Source organism: Phocoena sinus, chromosome 13, assembly GCF_008692025.1.
Source record: "Phocoena sinus isolate mPhoSin1 chromosome 13, mPhoSin1.pri, whole genome shotgun sequence".
Classification (NCBI taxonomy): Eukaryota; Metazoa; Chordata; class Mammalia; order Artiodactyla; family Phocoenidae; genus Phocoena; species Phocoena sinus.
In genome coordinates this window covers 84673741-84694371 of record NC_045775.1, presented here as the reverse complement: position 1 = coordinate 84694371, position 20631 = coordinate 84673741, and the positions used below count along the sequence as shown (strand labels likewise).

Below are 20631 nucleotides of genomic sequence, written 5' to 3'. Positions count from 1 at the left end.
GATAGGGGTAGGGGATTAAGTGGTATAAGCTAGCACAGTATAAAATAAAATAAGCTACAACGATATATTGTACAGCAAAGGCAATATAGCCAATATTTTATAATAACTATAGAGTGTAACCTTTAAAAATTGTGAATCACTGTGCTGTACACCTGTAACTTATACAATATTGCCCAGCAACCATATCTCAAAAAAAAGAAAAGCAAGGCATCAGAGAGCCCCCTTCCCTTTTATCTCTCATCTAGGGCATGACGATTTGCATGTGACAGCTTCACATGCAATTTTGGATCCTATCATTATCCTAAAACTGATGCTGGAGAGCAGGGCTCTTCTGGAACAATTCACAAACAAGCTTGGAGGTTTTTTTTGTTTTTTGTTTTTTGGCTGCACCACGCGGCATGCGGGATCCTAGTTCCCTCACCAGGGCTTGAACCTGTGCCCCACTGCAGTGGAAGCATGGAGCCCCAACCACTGGACGGCCAGGGAATTCCCAAGCTTGGATTTGATGGTACTCTAAACCCTGCTGGGGCCATGGAAGCCTCATCGCCCTCCCTCACTTCCCCAGGCTCACTTGCAGGCTGTCCCTGCACTTCTTGGAAATCTGTGTGAAAAAGAGCTAAGGAGACAAACAGTACAATCGCCTTCTGCGCACCCCGGGGGTACCGCTGGTGGAGGTGACTGCACGAGCACTGACGTCTGCTGTGGGCAAGAGCCCAAGAGTCCCCTTCCTCCTGCCTCGCGACTCCTTCCTGGGATGGAGGCTGGCTTTCGCAAGATTTCCCAGGTGATCTCTGCCCCGTGCCACCTGTCTGCCTTGACACAAGGTTCTTTCCTTGCAGGAAATGTGGAGGGGGAGGTCATGAGATGGGAGGTGAAGCTGAGGCTCCCTGGGCTGCCCGCCCTGCTCTGGGCAATCTGGGGCTGTCGGTGACTCCTGCTCATTGAGGAGAGTGAGTTTGCTGCGCTGGGGCTTCTGTTCTTTATTTTGTCCCCCGCCACCACCACCCCCTTTTTTTTTTTTTTTTTTACAGTGACTTAATCTGCATTCCCCCTCAATCTCTATCTCCGACAACCTCCTGAGTCTGTTTCTTGCCCGTTGTCTTTTGCAAACACCTCCAGAGATTGTCTCTTTTCTTTTGCCCTTTGCCCTCCCATCCATGGAAACGCAGGGAGCCTGGGAGAGGTTAGAATACAGGCAGGATAAACCGGAGGATGGAATCACACTGACTACAGTTTTGGAGCAGCAGAATAAGAAGGAAAAGAACCAGGAAGAATAATAGAGGCAGGTGCCACGACTTGTGGAGACCTACCCTTGCCAGGCCAGCAAAGCTGGACCCTGTACCTCCTTGCAACACGCCCACGCCACGCAGAGAGGTTGTGAGTGGCTCCAGGTCCACAGCAAGGTGGGGGGTGGCCGCAGTGTGAACCCAGAGTCTCAGGAGGTGGGAGAGGCCAAGAGACTTTGCCAATGACAGCTCCCCACGCCCCAATTCCACCCCAATCAGAGCGGCTTTGACCTCAAGACTTCACTGAAAAATCCTGCTGAACATGGGCTTAAAAATACCTACACCAGAGACTGTATCACAGAAGTCTCAGTCAGAATCTCACTCATCAAAGCACCAGCTGGGGGGCTTCCCTGGTGGCGCAGTGGTTGAGAGTCCGCCTGCCGATGCAGGGGACACGGGTTCGTGCCCCGGTCCGGGAAGATCCCACGTGCCGCGGAGCGGCTGTGCCCGTGAGCCATGGCTGCTGAGCCTGTGCATCCGGAGCCTGTGCTCCGCAATGGGAGAGGCCACAACAGTGAGAGGCCCCGCGTACCGCAAAAAAAAAAAAAAAAGCACCAGCTGGGATTCTGAAAGAGAATTCGACTGAGAAAGAAAAGCTGTATCAGGTATTCAATTAAAATAACAAAAGACAAAAGCATCTGTGCTGGGTTCTACAAAGTCTGGAGACAGTTCAGGCTACGATGTCCACACCCAGGGGTAGATGGCTCCCAAGGGAAACAGTGAGGGGGCCAGTGGTCGGCAAGGTGGCAGCACCGAGCCTCAGTGTTAGTTACTCTATTTATTTATCCTTATTTTCCCAAGGCGTTCCAGGACACCCAAGCATGAGTCTCTTGTTATATTCTTGATTGTGGCCTTTTTGATAAAGAGATCTCCCCTAACTTAGAGACACATTAGCAATTCACTACGAAGCAAAACCATCGCTTAGCCAGATAACCGTTTCCCAGATTGTGGATTTTTTTTTTTCCCCTTTCCCTCGATAGGGTACCACAGTGATAACATCAGTGAGGGGAAAGAGAGAAAATTGTAGAATCTCGTTATTTCACGTGAGTAGGTATGAGAACTATCTGATTTGAAAGGCCAGCATCACACAAGAACGTCTTAAAGAATACGGTTACTGGTCATTGCAGCTCTATATACAATACAGGACGTGGAAGCGACCTTAATGCCCATCAACAGAGGAGTGGGTAAAGAAGGTGTGGCAGGTATATACAATGGAATATTAGCCATAAAAAGAAACGAAATTGAGTTATTTGTAGTGAGGTGGATGGACCTAGAGACTGTCATACAGAGTGAAGTAAGTCAGAAAAACAAGTATCATATACTAACACATATATGTGAATCTAAAAATTGGTATAGATGATCTTACTTGCAAAGCAGGAATACAGGCACAGACATAGAGCACAAACGTATGGATACCAAGGGGGAAGGGGGGTGTGGGATGAATTGGGAGATGGGGATTGACATATATACACATATATGTGCGTGTGTGTGTGTATACATATATATTGACAAATATACACATATATTGGTACTATGTATAAAATAGAGTACTAATGAGAACCTACTGTATGGCACGGGGAACTCAATGCTCTGCGGTGACTTAAATGGGAAGGAAATCTAAAAAGAGGGGATATATGTATACGTACAGCTGATTCACTTTGCTGTACAGCATAGACTAACACAACATTGTAAAGCAACTATACTCCAATAAAAAAATATGGTTATTATTAAGGCCTAAGAGACTAAGAACTGTTACTGTTAATTAAACTGAAGATCAATATATGAAAAACTAGGATTCCAAAGGGGCCTTTAGCACACCATGACTTATTACGATGCAAGACCCACAAGAAGAAGGAATTCTCATTTCATGGGCCTTTGGACTGAAGAAGTTACTCATTTCATACCAAATGTGCCTTGGAAATTTGAAGAGAAAAAAAATTCTTCTTTTTCTTTTTTTTCCTAATGAGGATGAATATGGATCATTCGCGTTAGCCGACTCTGGCTGGTAGGTTTTATATCCTTGCTTTAGCCTAACTCTGGCAAGGAGCACGTGCTAGCAGCGTGTGTCTTTCTTATTCCAGGAAAACATGTGAGGCCCCTGTTCGTGGGAAGGATGTATGTTCTGAAAGAGTTTTCACCAGTGGTGACGGATTTGCACCAAGACAGACGTCCACACTTTGGCAAGTGTGTGGCCAGGGACACATCTTGGTGAACTGCCCCCCTGGGACCCCCTTGTGGCCAGAAAGGGGGCAGAGCTCACTATCTCATAAAGGAATGGAAATCAGAGGTCTGACCGGTCAGCTCAACTGCCCTTGGACTTCCGTAGACAGAATATTTTCTTACTGGTTCTATAAAAACACATGCCCTGCCGTGGCAGTTTCTCTGGTTTTTTTTTTTTTTGCGGTACGCGGGCCTCTCACTGCTGTGGCCTCTCCCGCTGCGGAGCACAGGCTCCGGAAGCGCAGGCTCAGCGGCCATGGCTCACGGGCCCAGCCGCTCCGCGGCACGTGGGATCCTCCTGGACCGGGGCACGAACCCGCGTCCCCTGCATCGGCAGGCGGACTCTCAACCACTGCGCCACCAGGGAAGCCCGGTTTCTCTGTTTATATGCCCATCTTGCCCTTGAACTCCAAGTCCAAAAGCGAGGGCTGCGCCACAAGCATCTTTGCGTCCTTCACACTCACTTCCTGACTCACCCAAACAGTAACTCGCTGAATGTTGTCGCAACATAGAAGGAATTACTCAGCCAAGCCCTGATCCTTTATTTTTAAAATGTGGTATTTATAACACTGGACTCAGAGCTTTTAAACCCTTGCAAAGTCTTCCTGTAACATTTGGCTTCCTTCAGACCTTTTCTAAAATATCGTGACCAATTAGGAGTCGTGAAAAATGAGAGGAACACGGAAAAATGGCGGAGAGATGAAGAAAGATCGCTAAAAGGATTGAGAAACAGACGCCAGAGAAGATCAGTGGGAGGACGGATGGAGATGAGGCCGGGGGAGGGGCAGCGTCCACAGCTCCACACGCCCCACCTGCGCGTGGGGAGAAACAGTCCCATCTGGGGGGCCTTGGTGTGGAGCCTGTAGGTCAGCACCAGTGCACCCACACCCTCCAGAGGACCCCAGCATCCTGTCTCGGGGAAGTGCCGCCCCGGGTTTCCCCTGCCCTGAGTCCCAGACTCACCTGTGTCACGGGGGCAGGTGGGCTTTGCAAGACGGTCTGAGGCAGGAGCTGCTGTGTGATGTCACAGGACGCCGGGGCGGGCAGGGGAGCCTGGGGAAAGGAGAGGGGCCTTGCTGTCAAATGCAGCTTCTGGGCCGCTACAGAAAGGGCCGGGTGCTGTCCCTCAGCCAGCTGGGTTCTCTGGCCTCAAGGAGGCCCTTCTGCCCTAGAGTGGACGGCTTACTTCTGGAAGGCATATGTTCCCCGGGAAAGGTGGGGTCGCAGGCTGCTGCCCTTGCAGGCCACGGAGTCAGCGGTGACACGCGGTTGGTGAAGGGTGGGGGGCGCTGGGGGCACTCGGGCCCGATGCCTTCCATCACGGTGTGCTCTGCAGAGCCGCTGCCACCGGCCGGAGCTGGGCATCTCCACCCCACCCTGCCTCGCCTCCTTTTCTAGGCTCCGTTCTTGGCGGATTTGGTCGCTCTTTTCCCAGATCAATACTTTCTTAGCGGTGTTGTCCAGCAGAAAGACAACACCTTGGCCTTCCTGCTCAACACTAATGCAGATGGACAGGGCCCTGCACGGCTCTACCCACTGACCCACCCGGGCAGTGAATGTGGCTGCAGTTTCGCCAGACTCTGCCTGCAATCTGGTGGAGAGAGTCCTGCAAGGTCAGCGGAGTCCCAGCCTCTGTGCCCCGATCGCTCGGGTGGGCAGAGGAGCAGGGGTGGGGTGGGACAACGTGTAGAAACAAGAAATGCAACCGTCAGCTTCACGAGGCTCTTGAGAGCTTTAAAAAGAAAAGTAAAAAGCTTCTTCTGAGGTTATCCCAAAGCTGCCCCAGGCCCTGGGGACTACAAAAAGCAAGAAAGCTGTCCCCAGAACAAGATCAGAAGCAGAGGCAGCAGGAGACCTGTTTTGAGTGAGAATCCCAGGGACTGGCTCTGGTTCCCCCAGCTTTGTTCCCTTGCACATCTGGGACAGAACTGTCACCAACAGTGGCAGAGAGGGTTGCATGGACAGCCAGTATCAGAAGAGCGGCCATCATAGCTCACAAGCTCATCAAAAGGTGGCTGGGGACAAAGAAAGCGGCCTTTGTCATGTTCTGCTTGAAAATGAAACATGTTGCCCAAGCTTTTCAGCAGGGTGGACAGCAAGAAGGAAGGGGACACTTCACTCCCATCTTGAAAGAGGTCAGCGAGGGATGAGTGGGGAGTACTTGGCCACTATGTGGATGTGGCCCTAAAATCTGGGGACACCTTTCCCATTGAGAGCGAGGTCTGTGTCCCTCTCTGTGGGTGAGCTTGGGACTGCTTTGCCCGAGAGGGATGGCAGAGGTGACATTGTGGGACTTTTGCGGTACGCGGGCCCCTCACTGTCGTGGCCTCTCCCGCTGCGGAGCACAGGCTCCGGACGTGCAGGCTCGGCGGCCATGGCTCACGGGCCCAGCCGCTCCGCGGCATGTGGGATCCTCCCGGACCGGAGCACGAACCCGTGTCCCCTTCATCGGCAGGCGGACTCTCAACCACTGTGCCACCAGGGAAGCCCTTGTGAGACTTCTAAGGCAAGGTCACAGAAAGCCACGCACTTCCGCCTGGCTCTCGTGGAAGTCCCTCTCCAGATATTTCCTCTTGGAACCCAGGAGCATGCCAGGAGGATGGCATGGAGAGGTCCAGCAAGTCAACAGAGCATGCTCTGAGCTGGGCCCAGCCATCAGCCGGGGATGCAGACACACCGGGGGTGTGGACCTCCCAGCCCTGATCGGGGAGGCTTCCGACACCAGGTGGCAAAGAGGAGTCACTCCCACTGTGCCTTTTCTGAATTCCTGACCCAGAATCCATGAACATGGAAAATGTTGCTTTCTTTCTTTGTTTTCGTGTTTTTTCAACTTATTTATTTTTGGCTGCGTTGGGTCTTTGTTGCTGTGCGTGGGCTTTCTCTGGTTGCAGTGAGCGGGGGCTAGTCTTCTTTGCGGTGTGCGGGCTTCTCATTGCGGTGGCTTCTCTCGTTGTGGAACACGGGCTCTAGGCACACAGGCTTCAGTAGTTGCGGCATGCGGGCTCAGTAGTTGTGGCTCACGGGCTCTAGAACGCACGCTCAGTAGTTGTGGCACACGGGCTTAGTTGCTCCGCGGCATGTGGGATCTTCCCAGACCAGGGCTCGAACCCGTGTCCCCTGCACTGGCGGGCGGATTCTTAATCACTGTGCCACCAAGGAAGCCCCATGACTGTTGCTTTATGCCACTGAGTTTGATGTGGTTTGTTCCATGGTGATGGAAATGGGAGTGTGGTAGGTACATCAGTGACTTTGCATCCAGCCAGCACGCTTTCTAGGAGGCCACACGTTCCCTGATGTTCTGGAGAAGCCTCGCATATATGAGGGACACTGCCTGATATATGCAGGGGAACCTTCTTGTTGACATCAAGCTTCTCAGACATTTGCACTGGAGTGAAATGGGATCTAAAATAGGAGGGTCTTAATCACGTACCCCCAGAGGCTCTGGGGGTGTAACCCCAAATTTGAAGTTTTGAACTTTATCTTTAAAACTCTTTTGGATTTTGAATTCTATGGATATACATCCATGTTAATTTTGGAATAAAAATATTTCAAATTTGCTGCCAATTAAACATCTTAACTTCCCACCCCCACTTGCCACCAGCAATCTCTAAGTACAGCTGGTTCTCTGCGAAGATGCAGCACACGGTCCTGTGGCCCTGCAGGCCCCTGCGATGCCGTAGCACAGGCTGGGTGAAAAGTTTGGGGTCACTCACGTACCGGCATCGTGGCTGCCTGGCTGAGCCCTAGCACGGGGAGCTCTTGAGCCGATCTTGGCAAAGCCGTGGTGCCGGCCTCTGCCCTCAGCTTGCCCGGAGTAGCTGCAAGAAACACATCACCTTTCAGACTTGCACACACTTAAAAGCTTTCTTATCAAAAGAGGGGAACAGTGACCACGGTGGGCATGCAACACGGGCCTGGTTGGAATCTGATAAAGGAAGCCCAGAGGAAGTGAGGTGGTTTTGAGATCCACGGAGGCTCTGCCCGCCTCCAGCATCACCTGGGAGCAGGTGGATGACAGCAGAGCATCCACGAGCTTTATGTCCACCACATGGTTCAGCCAGCTGCCTGATCACACACCTCACCGGGTCTGCACATCGCCTGCTTCATGTCGGCTGTGTGTGCCAGTGGAGGAACCAGAGAGTGGAGCCGGGGCGGGGGTGGGGGGGGAAGAGACCCGCGGGATAGAAGGGCAGGCACGGCAACCGAATGGCAACTTCTGCTTCAGACCACAGACTGTCCTGCTTCTCAAGTTCGGGGGTCCCTCGTGGGATTCTCTGTATACCCCCCATCACCCCAGCCCAACAGGCGCCCACCCCTTCCCTCCGCGGTGTCACACTCACAGGTGGGTTCGGACACAGCCGTGCGCGAGGATTTGTGGGAACTTCTTGAGGACGCCGATGGTGAGTGGCTGGTGTTAAGGCCCGAGGTGCCCACGTCGAGTGCACTGAAGTGCTGCTGAGCTTCCAGGCTGGAGCCCTTGTGCTGAAACACACACACACGCACGCACACACACACACGCACGCACACACACACACAGAGTTCCACATTTCAGCATCGAGATCACGGCAATGAATCAGGTGACTTCAGTTGTTCTCTAAATATTTAGGAGCCTTTGAAGGGTATGGAGAGAAATACTGTAACGGTTTGGAGATAATTCCAAACACATTCGGGTGGACTATTTATACGAAGATGTAATCTCGCATCTTCGAGAGGCTGGTAGCCTGTACGCAGTGTTTATTACACTTTCTCGCCTTGAGTTTGATAGTTTAGATTTTCGTAATGGATTTGGCATTTTGTTTTTTCCTTAAAATTGCTACCTCACGCCCAGAATCATGGCTTCCTCAGAAGCAGGTGGAGCGGCCGGGTCTAGAAATAAGGTTGTTGGTGGTACTGGATTACTAATACTCCCATGAAACGAACGCCTTTGGACGCTTCTGGACACTATCTCCCCACTGCTCTTCCTCTGCAACCTCAGGGCCCCCGAGTGGAGAACAGGCAAAGGGCCAGCGGTCTCCAATTCTTGACCCCTGGATCCCAACTGATGCTGGGCCCCCTGGATGCCTCTGCCTTGAGCACAGAATGGTGAGAAAGCAGCTGTGACTTTGCAACCCTGAGGAACCATCTTTCCATCCCGCATTGGTGTCGGTGTCATAAGCCTAAGAAAACAGGGATTACAATGATTTTTAAGCTAAAGAAGAAACAATGCTTTCTCTCCTGGGCTAGGCTTCTACCTGGTCTCAGAAAGATGATGAGATTCCTGGGCTGCTTGACGTCTCCTGGTCTCAGTTCTTAAATCTCTGTGTGTGACTCTACATGGCTGCTCTGTATTTTGAGTCACGGCTCCAGCGAGGGTGGACACTGCGTGTGCCCGAGTACGGCTGAAATGATTGCTACGAGACCTACGGGTCTTTGTGCAAAACAGAAGCGCAGGATGTGCCTCGGTTTGCTGTGCTAAATGTTTATTTTGAGGTCCTGTTGCTTGGTCACACCCCTCAGAGTGGGGTCCCTGGCCCATGGCCGTTGGCGAACTGTATGCTCCTGGTCAGCAGAGAAGTAAGTACAGGAAGTAAGAGTTGGAGCTGAGAAGCTTTAATAGCCGTTTGACATAGCCACACATCCCATCCAAGCAGGGGAATTTGCATTTTTAAAAAGCGTCCATCAGTGACAGGTTTGAAATTAAAAAACCAAATGGTCCATTACCGCTGAGAGTTTGAAAAGCATGGTCCTAGAGCTTTTTCTTTAAAAGGGGCTTCTTTAATCTGGCAGCCTGAGATTGTATGTGTGTGCTTGTACATAAGGGCAGGTTGATGAGAAGTTCCGTTGGGCTCTAATATTCCCAAAGGATTGGAAACCTCAATGATCAATTTCGACTGGACGATATACACACGGCCCGATCTTCAGCTGTGGCGTATGGTGTGTCTAACACCTGCCTATTAACAGCTTAATTCCACCCTTGGACGTGATACACGATGCATTAATGGACAGAGCTGGGTAACACGTCCACAAGCGATGACAGAGGTGTCTCATCCGCGTGCTGGTGATGAATCACCGTACAACACGTCACCACGTAGCCCGCCAGCAGGGGAGGCTCAGCAAAGACGCGACTGCTGTCTGGTCTTTAAAGGGGATTTCTCCCTCTTCCCAACCGAGTTCTCAATGGATCAGAGATGCTTTTGTTGGACCACTGCTGCTGCGTCAGTTTCCGGCCAGAGACTGGATTCTAGGTCACGGGCAGGCTGGAACGTGAACCCTGTCTCATCAGATCTACGAGGCCCTTTCCCTCTCACGTTTTGACATATCTGAAATTGGGATGTGTCCTTCAACTAATGATAAGAAATCCTGACTGCAGAGATCGGCAGCATCTTCTCTTTCTCAGTGGAGATAAAATAATGGTAGACCTTACAACTGATGGCTTCTTAGCTTTGATGAAATACAGCACTCCCTTTCTTGCTTTCTCTCTTTTTCTCCCAACGTTTGTGTTTGCTTGAAGAATGACCTTTGAGAAACAGAGCTCTCGTCTACTTCCAAGTTCCCTTCCAGGTGTCTGACACGCCAGGAGAAGAGACGGGGGCAGCCTGGCCAGAGGGATCCAGAGGGTTCAGGCTGGGCGAGGAAGGAGGTCTGGGCTTTGGGAAGAGAAATACCTCCCCAACACCTCTCGGAGCTCCCTGATGCAAAGCTGGCTCCAACAAGGCTGTCAGCTCAGAGCCCCAGACACAGAAATGGAAAGTACACCCTACCAGTGAAGCCACGAGGGTGTGCGAGGGGCAGCGTGCTTGTGGGATGCTCTTTTGTAGGCAGAGTATCAGCCTTAGGCTAAGGGGAGGGCAGGGCACACAGACTATTCCCTGCCTCGATGGGACGACGGAGTAACCCCCAACTTTTCACCCGTGGGACACACACAAAGTGGACGTACTACAGGCAGACCTTGTTTATCACATTCCGCTTTATCCCACTTCGCAGGGAGCGTGATTTTGTACAAATGGAAGGTTTGTGGCAACCCTGCCTTGTCAGGTGGTGCTCAGCGCTTTTTCAGCAATGAAGTCTTTTGAAATTAAGGTTTGTACAATTTAAAAAACCTAATACTATTGCACACTTAATAGGCTACAGTATAGTGTAAACAGATCTTTTATATGCACTGGGAAACCAAAAATCATTTGTGTGACTCGCTTTATTGCGACACTCGCTTTATTGCGGTGGTCTGGAACCCACAGTACCTCTGAGGTGTGCCTGCACAGCCATTCTCGTAAGGCTGCAAAGTGCCAAACCCTGCCCCGCGTCCAGAGGCTGTTTCCCGCACAGCTCGGTGAGTTCCCAGCCTCGGTGGCTTTGGGTACATTAGCTACATCCTCTGTGTGCTGCTGTCTCACCTGAAGAAGGACAGTAACGGTGCCCACCTCACAGGAACCTCACAAGGGGCAAATAGGCAAATACCCCCAAATTACACTGAATAGTACTGGGAACATAGCAAGAGCTCAATAAATACGACCCGCCATTTTTAGTGTGACCGTTTGTATGATCACAACTCACGGAAGATTCTACTCAGCCACACTTGGCCTTTACCCTCTGCTGGGCATCAGAATACCTTCAGTGCCGAAGGGTGGACGGTCTCCAGAAGTGGGTCCTCCAGGGCCAGCTCTTGCCTTCTTTCCACCCGGACCTCCGCGTAACTGCTCAGGAAATCAAGAGACCACAGCTGGAGGGGGTACATTCCAGGACGACACCAGCGAAGAGGGCTAGGTTCCCCGTGTGATACCCCTCCCAGAACAGCCACCGGCAAGGAGGTTAGCCCTGTTACTCGTTTGAGGATGGAGTTTCTTTCTGGGCGTTAATTCCACTGCAGTCACTTGCACTGGGACATTCAGAATTATCTTCCTTTCCAGGATGTTTTTATTTCCTTCTCCTTTACTGATCTCTACCCTTACCCCGAAACCCCCAAACATAATTGCCTTTAGAAACCTACTTTCCTCTACAGAATGAGCCTCAGCCTTCAAATAATTAGAAGACTTTCTTAAGACCTACTCAGTTTGGACTATACATAGGAGGAAGTGACACATAAGTTTTTTTTTTTAGTAATTACAGACTACGAAACTGCCGGAAGCTTTCTTTCGACCAAACCTAGAACTAACCAGACCCAGACTGTCGACTAGTCTGTGGACCCACTTTTTGAATAGCGTGGGTAAATCAGTTCAACGTGGTGATGGCTGAGTGACTCAGCTGTGGCTTCTGCCTCGTGTGTGGAGACGCAGGCTGGGCGAGGGGTCTTGGGCCTATAGAATGCTTGTGACCTCGTTTACTCAATAGGTCACTCCCTACTTTCTCTGAAAATCTGGGATCTGGGAGATAGAAGATGCAGAGGAAGAACAGGGTCCAGGTCAGATCTGAGGAGGAAGGAGCTGATGATGTCCACCTCCCCTGGGGGCACAGGGATCCTCTGGCAAAGGCCCAGGCGGAGAGGGGGGACTGGCCGTGGAATCAGAAACCACTGGCTGCTGATGTGCCCAGGGTAGGCTGGGAGGCCAGGGGCAGGTCCCTGAGTGCGTGCGCGATGCGACGATCACAGCCACTGGCCGAGAAATACCTGTGCTTCTTATCTCTCCTCCTTCCCCCCTTACTAAAGACGAGGGATTTACTTGTGTGTGTGTGTGTGTATGGTGTCTATCCATCATCTATCTACCTACCTATATCTCTCCATCCATCTATCATCTATCTATTATCTATCTATCCATGTATCTATTATCTACCTATCTACCCATCTATCTATCCATCCATCATCTATTATCTATCTATTCATGTATCTATTATCTATCTACCTGTCTATCCATTATCTATCCATCTATCCATCCATCCATCATCTATTATCTATCTATCCGTCATCTATCCATCTATTATCTATCCACCCATCCATCATCTATTATCTATCCATGTATCTATTATCTACCTATCTATCCATCTATTATCTGTCCATCATCCATCATCTATTATCTATCCATCCATCATTATCTATCCATCTATTATCTATGTATCTATCCATCCATTATCTATCTATCCATATATTATCTATCTAGCCATCCATTATCTATTAATCTATTATCTATCCATCCATCTCTCCACCTACCTACCTGCCGATTATCTGCTATCAATAATCCACCTCTTACGTACATGTATATAATGCAGTAGGTATGTACTGTATCTCTCCACCTATCATCTGTTATCTATCATCTATCTGTTATGCACATATACAAAATGCAGCCCTTCTTTCTTTGCTCTCCTCCAATGCTCTCCTCTAGACCAGTTTAAAACCGATTTATGTTCTTAAAATTTTTATAGTTGGGAAACCCCCAAATAGCACCTCTCCCTTACCTTTGGGAGGGACTGTGACCCGCACGGCAACGTCCAGGGAATACCGGTGTGCTGCCTCCCTTGGAAGCCCCGCCCACCCACGCTGGGCTGGGGGCGCCCCCGAGGCCACGGGACCGCCAGGAACCCTCTCCCACCAGCAGCCTGGCTCTTGTACCAACCCTGCCTCGGTTGCCAGCAGGGGTTTTTTAAAGTGTTCAAAAAGGGGACTATGTCTCTGAGTTATTTAGAGGCAAAATTTTAATCTTCTTCTCCAAACAGCAACAAGGGAAGGCTGGGGGCCGGATGGAGATGAGGGGAAAATATGTAAGTAGGTCACTGAAGCAGTAACTTACTAAGGAACATCCTGGCCGCCTGCAAGAGCTCAATGAAGCTTTCAGAGGGGCCTGACGGGACGCTGGGAGGAAGCCTCAGCCCTGGGAGCACAGGGCTGGGTGTGGAGCCGGAAGGGACCTGAGCTCTGCGGATTACCCTGTTCACTGCAGAGCACGGCCCAGGCCCCGCTGAAGAATTCAAGCCCGGGGCTCGCTCCTCAGAAACGGGGTCCACTGAGAACGATGGGGCTCTGACGGAGCTGCCGCAGGCCTGGCCCACCCTCCCAGCCCCCTGCCCGCACCTGACCACTGAGTGTGTGCACACGATGAACTCGGGCTTGGAGTTCCACTGGTGGTAGGTGATGTAGTAGTGAGTCTGTAGCCAAATCCACTGCTGCCCTTTCGTCAGAAACCGGTAGCAACACGACTTCCCTTTGCCGAACTGCATCACTGTGAACAGAAGGTGGAGTCTGCGTATCACCGACGTTAAGACGAAAATGGTCCTTTTGCCCCAAAGTTACTGTTAAAAACACCAGCTTTCAAAAAGACAGCGCCACACATCGGTCACCTCCCCACTTGTGATGGATTTTAAGTCATTATCGAGGTCACGGTAAATGGTAACGAGTATTCTGAAACGACGGAGGAATGATTCGTCTGCTTTCCCAAATGCTCAAAGGCTTAAGAGAGCCTTAAATCAGGGCAGATTCTCCAACTGGAATTTAATTAAAGAGAGGCCCTGGCTTTCCTGGGGCTCATCCTCCTGCTGCAGGTGCAGCCGTCTTTGGAGCTGCGGGAGCCCAGCGTGGGAAAGACGATCCAGACGCTGGGAGAACTAGACTGAAAATAGACATGCCAGCCAGCAGCCTCTGGACAGATCCTGCGGCTGCCAGTCTGCTGTGCATCCTCCTTCTACGCGGCTCTAAATAGAGAATCGGCCACAGGTGCCTTCCACCGCGGCTCCACCGTGCAGGGCTGCGTGGAGCCCCTACGGTTAAGTCTCTTCTGGCTTCCCTGGGGGCACCCGGCACACACGGATACTGCTGGTTTAAGCCTGGGCAGGGCAGAAAGCTGGGCCACGGGTCCCAGGAAGAGGAGCAGTTGGGCTTTATTTTTATTTATTTATTTGGTCGCACCAGGTCTTAGTTGCGGCGGGCGGGCTCCTTAGTTGCGGCATGGGAACTCTTAGTTGCGGCATGCACGTGGGATCTAGTTCCCTGCCCAGGGATCGAACCCGGGTCCCCTGCATTGGGAGCATGGAGTCTTCTCCAGTGCGCCACCAGGGAAGTCCCAGCAGTTGGATATATTTTTTTTTTAACATCTTTATTGGAGTATAATTGCTTTATAATGGTGTGTTAGTTTCTGCTTTATAACAAAGTGAATCAGTTATACATATACATATGTTCCCATATCTCTCCCCTCTTGCGTCTCACTCCCACCCTCCCTATGCCACCCCTCTAGGTGGTGGCAAAGCACTGAGCTGATCTCCCCGTGCTAGGCAGAGCCGATGGGTTTTATTGCCTCAGTGCCTGGAATTTAGCTCCTATTTATGCAAACGATCAAGAGAAAACCTAACTAGGAGACTCAAGTGAAAAGGAGGCACTGAATCTACCAATAAAATAATATTTGTAAGAGATTCTTTGAGCCTGAGACATGATTAAATGAAGATTGTACCAACACATTGCTAAGGGGACAGCTGGAGACTCAGGTAGACAACTAAGTTACTCACAGGAAGAGCCAACTGGATTATTCAACTCAAGATGCCTTCAGCCTCTCCTCACACAAAGGGAGGAGGGACTTTTTCCACTACCTGAAATATACCCCAGAGTCCTCAGAAAACATTTTCCTGATACTTTACAGGAAGCATACTGTTTACTGTCTTCCAGGGTGTCTAGAAAAACCTCTTCAATGGATAGTTTGTCCTCATCAAAAACCTTTGTTCTGTTTCCCTGGGAGACTAATATCTTGAGATCATTTTAAAAGGCCGGATCATCATAATTGTTAATCAAATGTTCTAAAGCTTAAAAAAAAAGGAGGGAACTTCAAAAGGCGGGGCGGGTAAGGGTAGAGGCCCAACAAACTGAGAGTGTCTTGCCCAGTCCTTCAGACGCTAAAGGTAGTTCTACACCCAGGGTGGCCTTTCTCCCTTGGAAGAGTCAGAAGCGGCGAACGGCTTAAAGTAGCCGTGCTTCTCACATTTCATGGGCCCCCGGAGCGCTAGGGGATCCTGTTAAAATGGATGCTCTGATTCCATAGGCCTGGCGGCGGGGAACCTGAGGATCTATATGTCTAACAGACTCCTTCTGACACCCGCGCTCTGCTCGAGGACCACCTTTGAGAAGCAAGGGCTTAACGTGTTCAAGGTGACGCTTATTAACACCTAAGAGCGGTTCCTGATGGAATTCACGCCTGTTCTCGTGTCAACGAGATTACAATGGGTCGGACAGACGGGCATCTGGCAAAATGCAGTGCTGGTGGTCAAGTCGTGTAGCAGGAACCGTAGGTCGGTATTACTACAAATGTTCCTACTCAAAGGTAGGACCTGGCACCAAAGATACGGCTTTAAATGGTGAATTCTCGACTCCTCTTGCTAAGTGAGGACCCAGATGTGCTTGTGGTTTCCCCTCCGTCACACCATGAGCCTCGCCCCCCATCCCTTCGCCAGTGTGTTCCCCTGGTCTGTGGCAGAGCGCCTTCCCTGACCCCATCCCCCAGCGGGGTGAGGGACCCTCCCCTGAGCCCCTCGATACCCTGTGCACAGCCCCTTCCAGACACCAACATCCCGTCAAGTCACTGTGCTTTTCCATCAAACCTTCCTCCTGCAGGGCAGCAAGGGGATTCTGGTCATCCTTCTGCTGTGGGCCTCGCTCAGTATCTGACCTGTTGCTTGTGACCCACACACCTCTGCTGACTAAAGAAGGGTTAAGTGAATTCGGTATTTTGTCTTTGAAACGTTACTGCGTAACTCAGAAAAAAACACGGAGCAGCATCACCTTAGTTTCTTAAGATCAAAGAGCCTGCATATGTCAGGGGTGCTGGGAAGGGGCTGGAGGTGGAAGCAGACAGACCAAAGTCAATTCCGGGTGAACGCAAAACACAGGGGAATCCAGATAGGGACCTCCACCTCCTCCTAGATCATCTCAGAGAAGACCAAGCCCTCCACCTCAGAAGAAACCAAGTACTAAGTTGACTTCCAAAGCCTAAGAGTCCTGCTGTCAGGGCTCCGGGGAGAGAGCGGGGGGCCCTTTGGCCGGGGCTGGTGTGAGGTACTCACGGTGCTGGTGGCACCTGGCCAGGAGTTCCAGATCGTCCACGTGGTAGTAGTCATAGCCCGAGGTTCCCAGAACTTCAAAAGGCAGGTATCCTATGATGGGAGGAGCTCTGCCAAGCACAGTGGGGGGTCATTCATCAGAGAGGAAGTACCACAGGGCTTGCCCTGGTGGCCGACGAGGGGGCGGGTTCGCATGTGTAATGATCAACCTGGGGGCCTCATTTCCCGAGAATAAGAGCAGGAAAATAATTTTTCAATGGTCAAAACCGGAGAGGCTGTGTTTTCCAAAGTGTTCAAAATTTTTTGGCATTTAGATACTCAGTTCCCTTGGCCTGACCTGGCCCCGAGAATCATAAATGTGGTCACTACTGAATGATTATAAACAGCTATAGATTAGGTCAGCCCAACCTCAAAGTGTAGTAGAAAATCCAAGGGTGGGGAGGGGAGATTTCTTGTCCTTAAACTGTGAAAAATGTCACGAAAGAAAGTAAGAAGATTGGGTTAAAGGGACAGAAGGGTGGTGAAAGAAATAAGATGAGAGTTTCCTTCACATCTGGTCCTGCCTGATGGGAGCTGGAGAGGGTCCCGAGTCGGGTGGCGGGGGAGGGTATCCCGAAGATGTCCCAGGCTGTGATGCCTGGCTCTCCTGAGATGCTCTGACCCAAACCCAGGACATATCCTCAGAGCGGGGCAAATGCAGTGGAGGGAAACCTCCTGCCCCCGGCTGGGAAGCACTTTCCTCACTGCCAGAGAGCCCTTCTTGCAGAGACCGGGCCTGACTTTCCTCCCCCAAGGAGAGCCTGGCTCATGGAAACAAGCACCCAACCCAAATATGTTTTTCTTTTCACAAACCTGTGATCCAGAAATAAAAATTTCCATTCCAAGCTATGTCTTGAAGTGAATTCCTCTAAAGGTTTGTCAACGATGCACATTTCCTGTATTAAGAGGAAGAAAGCTATTACTCGGGGTGCCAGATGCTCCCCCCCGGTTAGTTCAAGAATGCGCGGTCGGCAACAGAAGTTAAAATCGTTTAGAGCAAGTCTCCAAGTTGTCTTGGACTGCAACTCCGCCTCTGTAGCTAATTTTGGTATTAGATGATGCTAAATTTATTTCACAAGCTGGGGAAAGATACCTAAGAACCAAAATGTCACACCACTCCCTTCCTATTACCTAGACGTGTGGTAAACACGTGGAAAATGGCTTTTCATCTGAATTTGAAGGACTGATTTAACTCAACGTTCATGCAACGTTGAATCTGCAATGCTGAACTCATAATTCACGTTGAGTTCATGACGTTAAATTCTGATGCGAAAGCAATCACGGGTAAGAGACCACAGGCCAGCCCTCAATTTGACTCAGTTTTTACCTCCGCCTGCCCTGAGTGGTGTCAACATGGACGTGAAGGGTAGGGAGGCTTACAGAGTTCGAGAAGAGCATCTCTGTAGGATGACCAGTAATTCATGCTGCCTTCCAAAAAAAATGGCTCGCAGGCCACCAAAGTTCGGGAAAGAGCTTGCGGGGCTGTCACCATACAGAAATCAGACATTTAACGTTCTCAGAGTCGGTGACGAGCTCACTGAAATCTTATTCTTTCCCAGAAAGACAATGAATTACCCGTCACTCGGTGTGACTCAGTGGTACTCGCTCCGCGTGAGAAACTCTCTCCAGGTACTTGCCTTTAAGAATTGCGGTGTTGCCAGGCGAACGGTGGCAATGAAGCAGACCTCCTTTCCCAGGGGCATTCGGCAGGGCCTCGAAAGGGCGCTGTCAAAGCCGTTACAGGAGGGGCTGGGCGCTGGGCAGAGGGGAAGAGACACAGGTCAGCCCCGGCTGGTGCAGAGCCAAGCCCCACTGGGCACTAACTGAGAGGCCTCAGGTCCATCAACTACCTCATTTTCACGGCAACTCGGGGACCTAGGTGCTACTCTCATCCCCACTGCACAGGAAACCGAGGCTCAGACTGGGAAGCAACTCACACAAGGCCAAACAGAGCTGGAATTCGAGTGAGTAACACAGTGCTCTGCGCCCCCCCCGACCCCCCACCCCCGCCACAGTCCTGCAGCCACGGCGGTTACCGTGCCGGGAAAAAGTCTCTGCCAACTGAGCAGCCGGCCCCATGCTGCAGCAGGGCCTGGGTGCGCACATCAGCCAGTGTCCTAGAGGATGAGCTGCATCGTCAGGCGGTGTTTCTGATACTGATGGGCTCAGGGGAAGTAGCAGGTCTTGACACACGGTGACCCCACCTCTGCCCCTGGCCCTGGAGCGGCCCACTTGGGATTCAAGGGCTTCTGTCCTGAAACCCCCCATCCACCCACCCCCATGGAGCCCATGCAGATGCAGCGGCCTGCCTGAGGGGGTGGCCCCAACAGGTATGCAGCGTCCACAAGAAAACTCACTGCACAGGTGACAAAACCTGCTCACTGTGTCTTATGTATTCTTACAAGTCCGGGAAGGTGTGACTTCCCTTATTCTACAAATGAGGATACTGAGAGGTCCAGGAAGCTTGTGCATATTAACTGAGGTGACTCAGAGTGGAAATGATGCAGCCGGGCCTCCACCCAGGTCTTGGGACTCCCAAGAGGGGGCTCTTCTGGGCTCCTGCCTACCATGATGCTGAGACCAGGCCCCCAGAGACCTGGGGGAAGTACCACTAGGCATTAGCAGCAGTTTCCCTGGGAGCCGAGTACCTGTCTTCATGGTGCCTGTGAAAAACTGCTTCACCTTCCAGGCCAGAGAAAAATTCTGCTATTTTAGGTGGAGTTTGCTAGGCGGGAAAAAGAGCCCTGTTCAATATGAGAAAACTCACTGAATTCTCTCCAGATTCCCCAGAACCTTCTACATGATTGCCCCCATCCCAGGTCAGCTAATTCAGAAACTCGGGGTGAAGCCCAGGTATCCGCACTTTTCAAAGCCCCCCAGATTTACTAACGTGCCGCCAGGGTTGAGGATAATTATTCGAGATAAACGGTACCACCTCTTTCTTTTTCAACTGTATTTGATTATATCTTGTACATTTCTGAACTTGTAGATTAAGACAGAGTTATGTTTTCCAATCTGAGGACACAGAAAGCGTCAGAAAACTAACTGCGTTCTAAAATGAAATCTGCGCGACTCTCTTTGGATTTTGGCTTTCCGGGAATCCTTTGTTTTCTATGTTTACAGGTTTCTAAGTGATTCTATCTATAATGGGTCTTCTATCTATAGTGGTCTTCTACCCACTAACATGAATAAATTCCTTTTACCAAACATAGTCTCTGAACGCATCCACATAAATACTAACAAAGGTTTCCAAACATGAATATAAAGTGGGTAAAATAAAAAATCGTGGGCCCGAGAGAGTTTACATCTGTCAGTCGTTGGCCTCAACAGATTAATTTGTAGGGTGAGCCAAGGAAGTCATCAAGAGAAAGGAAAATAAGTCCACATAAGGGAAGGGCCTGCAGATGTGAACATCTGCATAATAAAAAGACATTTAAAATTCCCCAGATGTGAAATATCCTCTCTGCTTGAATCTATCAGACATCTCCCGCCAGAAAACAACCTAATAAAATTCTCTTTCAGGATAGCAAGACCTTCCAAGTGAACATCTGAGGACTTCCCAGGCATTTAAGAGAAAGTCTCTTTAATCTGTCTCTAAACCATGAGCTGGTTTGATCCTTTCGGCTGCTAAATTCACGTGCTGTCAGTAAGCGCCTTCCTCAGTGATTTACAGCGAGGGGGACAAGGTTGGGAACACCAGCCGCCGACCACTTCTTCAAGGGGCAGAGCCTCAGATCATGGAAATTAAGTGGGTGTTTTGCAGACCTTGCCATTGGCCTGGGTGTCTCCCAAGGTGGTTTTACCAGAGTCCCTTTATAACTTCGAAGGCTTTAGAGATGGAAATCTCCCAGGAGGGAAATTTCAAGATTGCTTGGAGTCTGCACTTGATAAGCCAGATCTTTTACAGAGGGGCCTGGAACTGAGCAAATTCCTTCTAAACAAGCTTCTCCCTCCACAAAACCTGAAGCAGATGAAGGCCTGATCAAAGGCGAATGTGAATCAAAGCTGAAAGTTGTAACAGAGGGCAAGGGGAAAACCTTGGGGGAAAACCAGGGGGAGGAGGACACTTTCAACCTTTGGCCAGTTGCATCTGCAATGACTTGTACTCTCTCAGCAGAAGCCTTCTCACAAATTCTAGAGTCAA

At 50.5% G+C, this 20631-nt stretch overlaps 1 protein-coding gene across 1 annotated transcript in view; it reads right to left on the bottom strand.

Annotated features, from left to right (window-relative positions):
- The window catches only part of NPAS2 (neuronal PAS domain protein 2), a 181491-nt gene that overhangs the window by 14902 nt on the left and 145958 nt on the right, over positions 1 to 20631 (bottom strand). The window contains 8 exon segments of the mRNA XM_032653019.1: positions 4470 to 4559; positions 7224 to 7324; positions 7847 to 7988; positions 11092 to 11176; positions 13483 to 13630; positions 16452 to 16558; positions 17301 to 17383; positions 18125 to 18243. Coding sequence (XP_032508910.1) covers positions 4470 to 4559; positions 7224 to 7324; positions 7847 to 7988; positions 11092 to 11176; positions 13483 to 13630; positions 16452 to 16558; positions 17301 to 17383; positions 18125 to 18243 — 875 coding nt within the window.